This window comes from Meles meles, chromosome 5 (genome assembly GCF_922984935.1).
Source record: "Meles meles chromosome 5, mMelMel3.1 paternal haplotype, whole genome shotgun sequence".
Classification (NCBI taxonomy): domain Eukaryota; kingdom Metazoa; phylum Chordata; class Mammalia; order Carnivora; family Mustelidae; genus Meles; species Meles meles.
In genome coordinates this window covers 8,859,146-8,874,366 of record NC_060070.1, presented here as the reverse complement: position 1 = coordinate 8,874,366, position 15,221 = coordinate 8,859,146, and the positions used below count along the sequence as shown (strand labels likewise).

At 43.5% G+C, this 15,221-nt stretch overlaps 1 protein-coding gene across 1 annotated transcript in view; it reads left to right on the top strand.

Moving 5' to 3' along the window:
* Positions 1-15,221, top strand: part of FNDC1 (fibronectin type III domain containing 1) — a 108,328-nt gene that overhangs the window by 22,234 nt on the left and 70,873 nt on the right. Inside the window, exons 2-4 of the mRNA XM_046006351.1 lie at positions 6,032-6,226; positions 8,553-8,639; positions 9,089-9,157. Coding sequence (XP_045862307.1) covers positions 6,032-6,226; positions 8,553-8,639; positions 9,089-9,157 — 351 coding nt within the window. The remainder of the gene's footprint in view (positions 1-6,031; positions 6,227-8,552; positions 8,640-9,088; positions 9,158-15,221) is intronic.

The following is a 15,221-nucleotide window of genomic DNA, read 5'->3' as shown; positions in this document are numbered from 1 at the left end:
CTCATCTCAGAGCTTTTTGGGGTCTGGAAGGATCCCCAACTTTCAGCCCAAGAGCATAAGAATGGGACAGTGATTAGTCCTGCAGAGGCCCCTGAAGGTGGGACGAGTGGTCTTGATCTTCTCTCTGAGGAAGCAGCCACACTTGACCTCAGGTGAATGGTCATGCCCAGTGGGGCCAGCAAATAGCCTGCTGGACATGTTAAGGGGTCTTCCATTTTCCTCACCTCGTGTTTCACTTCTGGCCTCTGGCCTCATGCTGTGCTCCCTGTCCTCCCTGAGACTAGAGTCCAGTCTCTCTTGGTCTACTTTCTCTACTCCGTGGTATTAGTGTGTTGGAAGACACAGGCATATGAGCCTCCTCTTCAGGTCTGACTTCCTGGTGGAAGGCAGCATTTGGTTCCTCTCCGACTTCTACATGGGAAGGCACTGGGTGGTGGCTCAGGCCTGTTGTTCTCACCCCACCTGTGAGGCAGTGGCCCTGTGGGGTCTGCTGTGTAGGCTTGGCTTTCCCCTCTGTGTCCTGAAGGGAGGGAGACAGGAAGCACGGTGATGGTCCCATATCAGATCCACCCTCCCTAATGTAACCTTATCGATAATAAACCTGATGGTTTGATTTTTTTTCACCAGTTCAGAGACTCTGATGAAGTCACTATGTTATTTTTAAAAAGTAAAATGAAACAAAGAAACTAGCAAAACAACACTTTGGATCCAGAAATATTCAGTTACTGTTTTGAATCACAGTCCTCAACCCGTGATTTCTCCATGAATTGTGCACACTTTGGATTACGTTTACCATTGATTCATTTTATCAACTGATTGTGAACTTCCCTTCCCTTTATTCTGAGAAATAGCCCTTCACAGAATTCCCTTTCTAGGAATATATGTATTTTTGTTCATTGTGGCTATGCCTGTATACTTGCGGATGGGTGGTGATGTCTGAAGCAAGGCAAAGAGAAGTAAGATACTGAGTTTCACTTTAAATATGTTCCATTTGGAACTCACATGGGACCCTTACGTAGGCAATAGGGACTGTTGGTCTGGGATGGTTAGGCCCGTGATGGACATGTAGCTGTCATCGGTTTTGCTAGTCGCCAAAGCCTGTGTAGCAAGGGAGCTGTGCTCCCTTCCCCAAAGCCATCCTGGGATGGGCCTTCCTTTCTTCTCTGGAACCCAGGCCAGTTTTTATTTTTCAGAGCCTTTATGCCTCTCAAGGAACAGAGGGAGGTCTGACAGTGAGATACGAGTCCTTGAACAGATCTGTACCTGAAGTGAGTAAGACGCCAGAGTGGGAAGGTGAGCAAGGGCCAGGTGAGGTGTTACACCCCTATCCACTGTGAGAAATGAGCCGTGCAGATGTTGGTCAGGCCAGCCTGGCCCTGGGAACCTAGCTCTGGCTTCCCAATGGCATTCATCAACCCTGGAGAACCCCTTGAGGTCACTCTGCAGAAGCTGAAGACCTAACAAGGACAGACATTCCAGACTCACTGGAAGTTTGGTCTCCATCCTTGAACAAAAGTGGATCCGTACTTTGACCCTGGAAATAAACTGGCCTCCTAGAGCATTCTTGGATAAAACTGGAAGTTTGTAGTTAGACCACAGTAACAATTCTAGGTGCTTACTGTGCCCATATTGTCTGTTTCCGAACAAACCAGTAGAGGTCTCATTGGAGCCATGGCTCTGAAACATCCAGCCTGGCAGTTGCTGGGCATCTGAAAGATCACCAAAATACCATTGCCACTTGGTACTTGGCAAAATATCTTTGAATCTGGATAATGTTTACTGGCATAAACTATGGAAGTGACTTTCTCATGGTATGAAATTGCTGTCATAGCAGACTCCACTAGCTTCCTTCTTCTGTCTGGATTATCTTACCATCTGCTCCATTCAAAGACTCCTTGAATGGGGAGAAATGGGAAAAGGCACAGACAGGAAATTCTTTTGACTTAACCTAGCATCCCTTAGGTTGCCGCTTAAGCTCATTTCCTCATTTTGTATCCTGGGGAGAAGGAAAAAACAACTTGTCATAGCCCTAACCTGTCATGGAGGCTCTGTGAGGTTACCTCCCCATGTTCCCTTTGTTGGGTCATAGAATTCCTGTTGTCTTGACTTTGGGTTTGTCCTTTTTCCTTTTCAGAGAGGCAGTTCATGGGATTTATAGTTTTAAAGAATGTACCCGGTATCATCTTTATCAGATAAGAATACAGAAAACTACTACAAAATGTTATGTGTGGCATTTATCTAGCAGAGAGGGTGGTCTGGTCTAAATTTCTAAGAACAGTTAGAATAAATCAGGAATCACTTTGTCATGTTTCATCCTTTTGCTCTCAGAATACTGATCCCACAGCACAGAACCAGAATGCAGTCTGCAGACCTGGAAACCAGTTTCACAGCCTCTATGCCTTGACAGCACACGTACGGAGTAAAATCAGTAGACCTACAAAAACAATCATCAAGAACAGAACATATGGTCACATTTGCAGTCCCAAGAAGAAGCTTTCTGTCAAGTAATTCAAGTGCACATACGTTGATTTGTGCCTGCCCAGACTGACTGTTCCACTGGCAGATGATGGTTTGATGAGTTCTCTGAGAGTGAGGGGCTCTGGGTGGGGCTGGACAGCAGAGACGGCTTTCCATCCAGCCCCCTCTCCTTCTCTTCCTCCAATTCTTTCTAAGCAGACACAGATGATGTTTACCAGGAAGCATCAAAAATGACACCAGTTGGAAATATCAAAGTAGGGGTGCCTGGGTGGCTCAGTGGGTTAAAGCCTCTGCCTTCGGCTCAGGTCATGATCTCAGGGTCCTGGGATCGAGCCCCGCATTGGGCTCCCTGATCAACGGGGAGCCTGCTTCCCCCTCTCTCTCTGCTTGCCTCTCTGCCTACCTGTGATCTCTGTCTGTCAAATAAATAAAATCTTAAAAAAAGAAATATCAAAGTAGATAACAATCCAGGGAGTGAAAATATCTGCTAATCAAGCCACTCTATGGTTTAACTGACCCAATTTGTGTGTGCTGGGGGGAGGGTGGGAGGAAGGGTCATGGTAGCTTGGCCTAGCGCCTTTGGAAAACCTTAAATTCAAGACTTATCTTAAGGAAACTGAATGTAAGGCTGCCTTGAAAGTGTGATTTCCAGGTCTCCCAGAGATCTTTATTCACAAATGATCTTCATTAGGCAACTCTCTGAGGCCTACATTGTCACTATTAGAAAAGTCTTTGGCCTTAAGTTTTGTCATAAAAATGCAAATGTCCCTGAGAGAGCACATGCTCTGCTTCTTCCATTCCTTCCATAAAGGGGGGAGGATGAGGACACCTAGCGCAAGGTGCCATGACAGTGTATGGGGGGCAGGAGTGTCCCGCAGAGAGGAAAGTGGCATGGTGGGAGAGATGGTAACCCCGCTCTGGAGGCTCGTAATTTGTTTTAGAATGGTGGTGGCTTCCTAAATTAATTAATTTTTGATACCAGGTCACAGGTCATATCCGGGCAGGGTCTGTGAGCTGGGAAGGGGAGAGCTGGGCTTTGGAATTGGACAAAGCAGGGCTTGCATTTGGCTCCAGCTCTGGTGCAGCTGTGTGACTCTGGGTGAACCCTAACCTTGCTCCCGGCCTTCTTTCTTCGTCTGGAATATGGAGGAATAAATGACACCTCCCAGGTTGTGTGTTCTGAGCACCTCAAGTAACGCTGGGTTAGGTGCTCAGAGTAGTGGGTGGTGGGTGGTAGACACTCCGTAACCCACCCCCCTCCGGTCCATTTGTATTTTGTCGTTGCACACCATTTGGCTTTTCTCTCAGCGTACAAATGCTGGCTCAGGCAATTATCAAGTGGAGACACACTGACGGTACTTGGTCATTGGCAGGAAGAGAACAAACAAACCCATGCACAGACACAGTTGGAAGCTCCGATTGTGTAAGCCCCGTAAAGGATAGTCATTAGGTTTTGGCAACCCAGAGGTATTTCCCCCTTGCCCTTCTTTACTTTGCGTATCTCCGTGCATATGCTCCTTGAAGGTTTGGAATGTCTCCCCATATGCTGGGCTGATGGAACTGTTTGAATGTGGATTCTCATGTAAGCTGGAAACCCTTCTAGGCTGTGTCCAAGGATAGATGCAAGGCAGGGCTGGGAAGAACAGTGAGTATATTTATAAACTGTTCTTTTCAGAGTATCAGTAATGAAAGTCAATCGTTTTCAGGCCTAGGCAGATGGTACTGATTTTGTACTGATGGAATCACGAGTGCCAAGAGAAAATGTGACAGTGCTTGGGGGTCACTGACCTCTTGTTTTCGGCTGTGTGTCCAGGACATAACTTTCCTTAAGGGAGATTTGGAAGCGAACTATAGAGAAAAACGTCATTTGCATATTCATTCATTTGTTTCCTTCCTTGGGAGGATGCCCAACTGTGAGCATCCCTTTGCCATTTTGGGAAGGGACCTTGCTTTGCTCTTGAACACCTTTCAGTCTGTGTGAAATACTGAATTCCTGGGACTGATTGCTGCTGTTGGAGGAAATAGGGATCACAACTAGAAAAAAAGCTGGTTAGTCAGATGGCAGGAAAAGAGGAGAGGTTTTGTAGTGAAGCCTTGGGGGAAAGAAAGGAAACTTAGAGAAGGGAACCCCAGTCCTTTGGCTAAGTAAGTTCTGGAAGGTTTCTCCTGGGTGAGGAAGGAAGGGTACATGAGAATGACTGAAGAGTAGCCACGATTGCTAGTAAATTCCAAGAACGTCACCGGCGCCTTGTGTGTACAATCTCCTCAACTCAAAAGTTTGTAGAGAGCCCTAGGTTTCTTGTCTATGATTTCTCCCATTGTGGGGGACCCTTGTCCCTGGAACTGGGGAGGGGAGGCTTTGTGGATTTTGCTTCCTGCATGGAGTCTGATAACATGCTTTTGTCTCCAAAATAGGCACTCTTTATTTACTGCTTTGACATCCTCAGATTCATTCTCTTCTTTTCCATTCCTTGGATTTCTTTGAGTGGGACCATATGAGTTCTCCTTTTCCATCGTCTTACTCCTGAAGCAGTGGGGCAAATTGGGGAGGGATGAGTGATGTATGCCAACATCATCTGTTATGGTTTCAGAATTTTCATCCAGTATTAAAATCACATACTAACCAATCCATGTGTCATCACATGAAAAAATTCATTTTTTTCCATGTTACTCAGTTTAAAGGTTTTCTGGGCTTCTTAGATTACTTTTGTCTTTCCTGAGAGGTCCTTTCATCATTGAATAAACAGTTTCAGATCCAGGTTTGCCTAAAATTTGTTTGACTGTTGTGTGAATGTTTAGCGTCTATTTATATTATGCGGTGTTGCAGGATCTCTTACAACGCGAGCTGAGAGGTTTTGTTTGACAACATGTTATGTTTCATTTGGGTTATTTTTCAAAATCAAGAATACATTTATGGAACCTCATAACTGAAGATAAAAAATGTAACTATGCTTCTTAATAACTTGTTTTTCTTCTTCTGGGACAAAATGTGGAAACATTTAAATTAGCTCTATGCAGATGAACCAGAGGTTTTCCTCCCTTTTAAGGTGTTGATGATCTTGGTTTTTTTCTTTGTGGAAATGAATGCTTTGGATACAATGGATAGTCATCCTCATCATGACAATTTTATGTTGTTCTTTTTGGAGGTATTTTAAAGATCATCTAACTGTACGTTACAGAATACTAAGAGCTTATTTGATATATGAATGCCTCTGGATTCATATGTGTGTCAAATTATGAATTCGTTATTCCTGCACTAGCAAGGCAACATGATCAAGCCAGAGAATGCCTAGAGTTTGTTTTGATTTGTTTCACTTTTGTTTTAAATTTACCACCCACCGTTATCCAAAACACATGAAAGTTTGTGGGTTTGATATGTTTGTTTTGCTCTCATACTATAACGATGTTCAATCATGACGATACTTAACGTCTTTAGGACCAGACAAATTAAAAGTCATTTGCTCTTTTGATAACAATATCAGAGAACATTGGGAAAAAATTCCTTTTCACAATCTGCCGTTCCCATAAGTTGATAGTTGCGCTGTTTGCATAGCTGACCACCCACTGAAGCCAAGGCATGTGAAACTGCTGTCCACTAAAATGGGCCTGAAAGTCACGTGGGACCCACCCAAAGATGCTACCAGTAGACCCGTGGAGCATTACAACATTGCCTATGGGAAGTCACTGAAAAGTCTTAAATACATCAAGGTGAATGCTGAGACGTACTCCTTCCTTATTGACGATGTGGGTAAGTGACACTCTGGTCTTGTTCCCAGTCAGAACTAACTGTACGTCAACATTCTCAGTTCCCTTCTTAGGTAGGATGGCTGTTTGTGAGACACAGTGTGGCCAGGCTCCAGGAAACTCATGGTTCTTTGAGAACAGGTAGCCAAGGTCATGAGGCTGTTGCTCAACCTTTATCTTGCCCCTGGACTTCCTCATTCTGCATTTTAACTCAAGTATTTCTGGATAGCGCTCCAAATGGATGTAGGAAACCAGTTTTTAATTTCTGAATGTGATTTTGGAGAACATGTGGGTCCTTTGTTTGTTTCGTAGAAACTTAACTACTTTGTAGCCTAATCTTGAAATTTCTAATTTATAAATCAATTAGAGATTACTCAAATAATATGTCCCTGTGAGGGTGTGTGTGATATGTCACACTTAGCCACATCTGGTTCGAAGATGTGACATCCCCCCCCCATTAAGTCTGATTCTGGAAGTCTGCGATATTTAAAACTTTTTCCTAAATGTATTGTTTTATTAGTGCAGGTGTAGGTGGTTTTGAACTTAGGCTTTGAGATGCTTCCTTGGGATCCTCTATCATTTGCTTTCTTTGATCCCATGAGCCTGAAACTTCCATTTATTCTGCAGTCCAACCTCATGATGGATTGTAAGGAAGTAACAGAAGTCAGCATCTCTGACAACCAGGTCTCCCTGTGCCAGGTTACCATTTTCCTGCCTTCCTTTAGTGGATCAAAATCAACTCGTGGCTCCTCACATTCCTGGCCATAGTCTACACACTTTCTCCCTCTCCACCTCCTGCATATATAACATTTATATGTTAGGCTTTCTGAGTAACGGAGCAGAAAGTATATAGAATGAACATAAAGGGAGCCGGATTTCTTTCTTCGTGGTTCCAGCCAAATGTACATTTCTCTGAATATTTTCCACATCAGTATGACCCTACAAAGTCCGACAGTGAGGTTAAATGGAGATTCTGTTGGGCCAGAGGCATGAGCCGGGTCATCTTTGCTTGTTCAAACCTTAGGTTGTTATGATCACTGCAGAGAAGGAAAAAAAAAATGCAGAAAGAGAGCCCTAGAAATTACTGAAAAACAAAGTGTCTCCCAAGTAACTCACTGATCAGTTAACAGGAATCAGAATCATGTGGATTAAATTTCTTTGAAATACGAATTACCTCAGCATGAAGAGAGAAAGTGCCTGGTGAAGCATGATTTTCCATGTGTCTGACCTTAGAAGGCAGTCCCCAGTTAGCCCGGCAGACAGTGCCAAACCTGAAATGCCACTAGGCCCTCCCGCAGTCAGACAGAGGTCCTACCGACCTGGAGCACAGCAGGGATGCTCGATGGCATTGCTGTGTCTCTCCTGTTGGGCCTCTGGCTTGAGAACCAAGGTTCCGTTATGGGAACACTCAACACCTTGAGAAAGGTACAGATGCTTCTTGCCTTTGACACAACTAGCCCTTATCTCTCCAACTGTCCGTCTGGGCAAATGCCTGCAAACTCTCATCTCTCCAAGGAATTGGCACCTTCATTTACCTTTCATAGTAATTCATCTTCAGGAAAACCAGCATTACTAGAGTTTGCCTTTCTGCCGTTGCGAATTCAGGGCTCACTCACACGATAATGTGGCCTCTCAGTTTCTCTTCCCGTCCCACTGACTTCAGGAGCTCAGCCAAAGAGACCATGGCTATTTGAACTTGACCCCTAGATACAAGTCGAAGTGAAGCCCAGTTATTTCAAGATTAGCATGTCCAAGTTTCCAGCAGCTGTTTCTCTAGGTCTTTGTTGAAATGGCCAAAGACAACATGCAGACCTAGTAAAGAGAGTGTTTTATTATCATAAGGAGAGAATTTCATGAAGCTTTATGGATTGCAATGAAGATTTTCCGTGTGCTAAATTTTATGAGTTACCCTGACATTTTCTTTCTCTTTGTTGGAGATTTCTGTTTGAAGCTTCCAGGGGGAGATATTACTTGCAGTTACTGACACTGTAGGCTATAAAACACCTAGTTAGTGGATAGTGTCTTCTTATTTCCTACATTAATTTCACAGTTGCAAAAGCCGCTTCTGTTGACTGCGTTTGCATCCAGGTTTATTAGACATGCCATGTACTTTGTACTAAATAAATTTTGTGTTCTTTGGGTTAGGTGTATTTTTGTTGCATGAGAGGAATATTAGTGATATTGATTAAAGAGAGAGAGAGAAAGCTGTAGTTAGACTTGTCACTTAATTCAGATTTTTATATTTGGTTATGTAAGGGAGACAGTTAGTGAATCAAACTGTCATTCTTGGAGATTTGAAATGGTGGCTTGATATAAACCATATGTTTCAGAGCCGGGGGTAGTGTACTTTGTGCTGGTTACTGCAGAAAACCACAATGGAGTGAGCCGTCCAGTTTACAGAGCTGAAAGCCTGCCTGGTAAGTCTTACCTAGAATTGGAGGCTGTATTTTTGTTTCTTAGATGGGGAGAGACATCGCTCTTTGCTTTTTCAGATATATATAAATTTAGAATCTTTAAATTAGAGTTCCTGAGCAAGAATGACTTGTACAGCAAGTTGAAAGGTGGAAAACTAGGAGAGATTTATTCCTTCTTTTAAAGTAATTTTAATGCAGGTTGTTAGTGGTTTGTCCTAAAATTTTTGAGTACTCATTAGAGTAAGCCATGTGCAAAAGACCAGAAAGATGTGTTGTCCAGAAAGCTTAGGTGCCTCGTTACTGATGTGGCCTGAGCGGATCTTTTTTTTTTTTTTTTTTTTTTTTTTGAGGACTGTTGAAAAGACCACTAAACATATATTAGGGCTGCACTGAAATGTGGAAAATCCAATCGTCCTCGTTTCTAACTATGAAGTTGCATTTTCCTCATTTAGGAGGTGAATGGATCCAGATTGATGGTTTTCCCATTAAGGGTCCAGGACCATTTAATGAAACCGTCACAGGTACTATGTCCGCCTTCGGTTCATGTCTTCACTGAAGCACCGTCTCGCAAGAAGGTCGTGCTTCTGTCACACACATTGCTCACCAACCTTCACGTAGTTCCCATCGCTAAACTAACACACATGGCACACGGTTTCGGTCAATCTGCTCTGCACCCGATGGCCCAGACTCTAGCCCGCGTTTGCTCATTTTGCACTGTTCTTTCGTGTTCTGGTGTGGGGAATTGTCTGCGTCTACATCTGGGGATACTGTTGCACTGTTAACAGGCAAATATGGTCGTTGAGATGGCAGCCCTGGCCAAGATAAGGATGTTTACTGCTCTGTTACCTATGGATGGCATAAATGAATGGAATCCACCAAGAAGTGGCTTTTATTGGCAAATGTATGACATCAAGTCTTTCTCTCTGTTCTTATGAGCGTGGGATATTTTGTGGTATGTCAGAGCACCTGCCTTCCATCTCTGCTCCATATTTGTATATATATGTCTGTTTCATCATTTGGATGTTGATGTTGTCTAGTCATATTGTTTTTGCTTGTTGGAAGAAGTGTTTTCTTGTATTTTTTTGAATATATTTGATTAATGGTGAAAAAATAATGCAAAATGAACCCAGTTATTTTGGAGTGTGGTTGGATAATATCCCAAAGGCAATATGGCGAGGACCTGTATTCTATTCTATGAACCATTTTTTTAAGTCCATCGATCTGGTGGTGTTGTTGAGAGGAAGGTGAGTACCTTGAAACCAACGACCATAATCAACTTCTCAGGTCAGCTTTGATGGGTGTAGGTAGTTTCAAAGTCCCATTTCCACAGAAGGGGGTTAGAAAAATGAAGCAACCTGAAAAGGAAGCTGGCTTTCAAGGAAAGGTGATACACTTTTGTTCTAATATGTTGGACTTGCAGCAACCATGGGGTGTTGGAAGGGAGACATCTTGGAGATAACTGGAGGCAGGGAGATGAAAGTTGGAAAAGAAAATTAAGGGGTGGGCATGGATTCCAGAGTCATGCTCCAGAGTGAGTGGAAGCTGAGAGAGAGTGTGAGGATGACAGGAGGGAAAAGAGCAAAGGGCTAAGATCAAAACTGAGAGAACGATGACAGTGAGGAGCAGCCATGATGGTAGTACACCTAGGAAATGTGCAAAATAGGCAAGGGTATTTATTCCAAGATTGTCTAGCCTGAAGAAGCGTGTGTAAACTTTTTACTGACAGATGTTCAGTGCCTTGTATTGGAATCTTGTATTTTAAATGACCATTTTATTTTTTATAATTTTTCTGATAAAGTTTTCTGAATGACTGTGGTTTTAGAACAAGTAATTTTCTTTTGCTTTTTCTTAAGTAATTAATTTCTGATGACTTCTCTAATAAAAACATGTGTGTGTGCCTGTGTGTGTATGAGTGTCTCTGACCTTTCTGAGTAAGTGCTGGGTTACAGAAACACTGGGAATTGGGACCCACAGACAATCATGCTCCAACTCATTATTGGTTTTGCATACTGTGAAATCGTTTAACCTCTCTCTGTAGAAGACTTTTTACGCCCTAGTTGCCAAAGAGCACTCTTCTGTAATACATAATACTATATTTGTTTTACATTATGATAAAAAAGATACTGGAAGAAATTGCTAGCTGAAACTATTTCCAGCATATGATATAAAGCAGAATTTTTTCTTTAAAAAAAATGAATATCAGAATGCACAGATTTGGTTACAATGGTCCAGAAAAAAAATTACATGTCACTGGTAATAAAAATATAAAGAATAATTTATGATAAATTATCAGTAAATGATCAGCATGCATCTATGCCTTTTTTATAAAGCTTGGAAAATATGCTATGCTGCTGTTCGGAGGAATGGTTAAATAAATGACAATCCTATTAAACAAAGTAAGTATTTTGTGTTCCAGGTATCTTCATTTAAAGGAAGGGATTTGTCTTCAAAATGTAGACATTGGCATTGGCTCCTGGTGGAAGGCCCCAGGGGTTCCCTTTAGTGCTTTGACTGGTAACATCTCACTTTCTGTGGGTGTATTATTTGAAACCAGAGGAAAATCTATCCTTTTGCTTTGCTGGAAACAGTAGTTTCAGTTTAAATTCCAGAAGGCCTCTTTTTGAGTTGGAGACCTATCTTGACCTCATTGTCTTTCACTAATTACTAGATTCATTCATTCAGTGTCAATGGCTTTCCAGAGGCAGGTCTGGATGCTGCAGATACAGTAGTGGGTAAGACAAACAAGGTTCGCCTTAATGAAGACTGGATTCTAGTGGGAAAGAAAGGCAAAAAACACGTAAGCAAAAAATAACGCATATAATCTGTATTTGCTTGTGAGGGCCACTGTAACAAAATACCACAGAGGGTGGTGGCAACGGCAGATGTCTGTTTTCTCTCACAGTTCCAGAGTCTGAAAGTCCAAGATCAAGGTGTCAGCAGGTTTGATTTCCCATGAGGCCTCTCTTTGGCTTGGCTTTCCTCTGTGAGCACACATTCTTGGTGTCTGTATGTGTCTCTGAATTTCCTCTCAGAGGAAAGGACACCAGCCAGATGGGAGTAGGGCCCATCCCAATGGCCTCATTGTAACTTAATTGCCTCCTAAAAAGTTCAGTCTCCAAAGACAGTCACTTCCTGGGATAATTCGGAGTCAAGACTTCAACATATGAATTTTGTGGTGGCGACACAATTCAGCCTGTAGAAGAATCATAAATTCTTTGAAAAATGAACAACCCTGAGATATAGACTAAGCCAGGTTGGGGAACACGGGAGGTGCTAAGATGGTGGCAGGTTGCTGAGATGGTATGGGGACCACTGGCCAATGGGAGCATTAAGATGAGGAAGAACAGGGCAGGTCAACTCAAATGATTCTCAGACTAGTCAAACTCAAATGATTCTCAGACTAGTCACTAGTCCAAATCTGAAAGCCCCCAGGACTCAGAAAGTAGAAGGACTAAGCAGAACTGCAACTCTGACAAAGTTTTGGCTTTGGATTTGGATAGCTCATGTTATATCTTTTAGTTAGGAAGTTTTCTTTGTATTTCAATGTGAAATCCCTCATATTGAGATATAAACCCATATCCCTTTGTTTTGTCTCCTGGGAAGAAAGGTCCCAAGTCCCTTCAGATATTGCAATCTTATTATTTTACTTCCCTGCAGACTTCTTTTCTGAAGTTGTTTTAGCTTTTCATTTCTGTTACCAGATGTGGGGTCACCTGGTCTGTGCCAAGACAGACTCTGGGGTCAGGACAAGACCATGGCCCAGCTCTGCTTCCAACAAACCTAGGAACTTGGTGCACAGGTCCTTCTGCTTTCACCAGGCTCTTCATCTGGAAAATTTTAGTTCTCATAGGATCATGTGTATTTTTAATAAGGTGATGGTTTTCTAAAAATCTAGTTGTTTATGGTGTCCTTAAGCTGTGGCACCCAAACTAGACAATAGAGATAAAAGTCTGGTTTCTGCCTCCTATTTTCTTACATTGTATTTCAGTCCACGAAGTTTGCTCATTTTTTAAACAAATTATAGCTCCGACTTGAGTTCACTATTCTCCTTGGCCATTCTCAACCAGTACCAGCATAACTGTGCCCAGCCATTCTCTGACCTCCAGGTTGCTCCCCAAATACAAATAGCAAGTTAGTGCTTGGCTCCTAATGGCCTGTCCACACGGGCATCCTCCATGGCGGTGGCCCATGTGACATCCTCAACTCGTGGTTTCCAGCTGCTACCACCTGCTGCCTGTGGTAGAGTTGCTCCTCTCCACAGCCATCTCTCTTTTTCAACTCTCTCACTCTCCTCAGCTCCTTTTTGGACCTACTCAGGCTTTGGGTCCATAGACCCTTTCCATTTCCACAGTCCAGAGCTGTCTCCTGGATCATTTCTTGTCTTTTCCGGTCCTGCTCATGACAGCTTGGCAGCTCCCCTGACCCTGGACAGCCTTAGCGGCCTGTTAGTCCCCATACTAGGGACTCTACTCCCTGACTTCCCTCTTGCATGTGAATTTCTGAGTCTTGTGGGAGAAGCAAAGAGCTAAGATGATCTGTACATTGGTGACTCCTTGCAGCTGGTCTGCTAACTCCAACTGGGTCCTCAGCACTGTTTGGCAGTTGTTCTCTGTGTCCTTACTAAGGTTACTTCCTTTCTTCTATGGGTTGTCAGGTCTAAAATATTGCCACTTTGCTCAGTCTCCTTCCTCCTGCTCTCCTCTTGCTTCTAGCCTTGCTTCCTGCCTCCCTTTGAAATAAAGGTCACCAGCGTCACACCACTCCTCTTCTTTCTCATGATTTCCAAACTCTCATCTCCCTTCCCTCCTCTTGGCTCTGAGGGGAACTGCTGTACCCATGACTCCTCAAGATTGACTTCATATATGTGAAGCTGCTTTGCACACATGGTCAGACATGAGGGTAAGCCTAGGTTCGGGTCCATCATGGAGCTCCACTAGTATCCTCAGTGCCTGCCTCAAAAGGCTGATACCTGCTGTTGAACAGGTGTTGAATTATTAACATGGAAATGATGAAATTAAGAAACCATGTAAAACACAGTTTAGCATCTCTATTCCTTCCCTGGCATTCCTTTTATTAGGAAATACCTATGGTCATATGAGAAATGGGTATTTCATAATCTAAAATTATGAATTCTTGCCTTTCCTATCAATAGTTCATCAGAACGAGCACTGACCTTCAGGTGTATCTTCTTGCCAATTAATTTAAACGTGACTGATGTGGAGGGTGGAAATTCTAACCGTAGTGTCCTGCTATGGGCCCTTTCCTGACCTGTTGACTTCAGAGCATAGTCACCATCAGGCTATACTCCCCACCCTGTCCACTCCTTCATGGCTGGCCCAGCTGCAGTTCCAGCATATTCCTGGATCCAGATTCTTCAGCTGTGAAATGCTGGGCCTTGATGGAAAGATTCTAGTGTCCTTTCTAAGAACCATCTCAGGTTCTAAGTTTTATTCTAAAGTTCTAGGGTTCCTTTCAGCTTGGAAATTTTGTGAATCTAGGAATGAAGTGTATTGATTCCACCACTTTTATTGGGTGATTTTAAACTTTGCAAGCAATTGGGAACCATTTGTATTACTGAGAAATGACTCTGCCTTTTTCTCCACTCCTTTGACTGTTTTGGGTCAACAAAATCAAAATCATATTATTAAAGGGAGAGATGCTGAATTGCAGTTCCCAGGTGTTGAATTTGTGCCTGAGCACAGGGAGATGCACACAATAAAGAATCGTCTCCAGTGATCCACCAGACACACGTTTCCCAAGGGCCCCGTTGTCTGTACCATCTACTCCCCTTTCTCTGTGTGTGATGGCATGGCAGACCGCCACCACGGGAGCCAGGAAGAAGGCCCCATTAACATATTTAGACTGTGGGCGTGGCTCTGGGTAAAAGGTGCGGGTGTAGCACTCCCTTCGGGGCTCTATCCCATAGTGCTGGAGCCAGGCCAGGGGCTGCTGTGTACCAGACTTTTGCTTAAAGTGTACCCTAGTCCAGAATTTTTAAAGTAATTATGATCAGATGGTCCTATTTTCTCACGCTAGTTTCAATTAACGCCCTGGCCCACAGGGAATTAGTAATGTTTATGGCCTGATTTTCTCAGTAGCTTTCTCATGCAATCATGAGTTTTATTAAGTGCAGTTTACAGGGCAAAAATCAGTTTCCGCTCCCCAGCCTGGATGGTGAGCTGCCTCAATGGTAGGGTGCTTTGATTTACTCATCTTTGTATCTCCAGGGCCTGGGCCAAGCACACAGTAGGTGCTCCATAAATGCTTGCTAAACAGAAGTGCATTTGGAGGCTGCTTCCACTCAGTGTCTGCGCCTTGGGAGAGGAGATGAGCAGGGACAAGGCTAGTCTAGGAAAGTGCGAGATGCAGAGGGGGGTGTCAGAAGGTCAGGGTCACCCCTGGCTAGTTCAGCCGCTGCTGCTGGGGGTGGTCCTGGGCAGGGCAGAGTGTTGGCCACAGAGGGGTGCTGCCATCAATCAGAGATCCTAATTCTTGCCTTCAGTGTCTTGGAATGACGTGGAGTACATTTGTGGATTGGAATTCCCCGAGGTGGCTGGTCTGTGAAGACCAGGTGTGTATACAGCA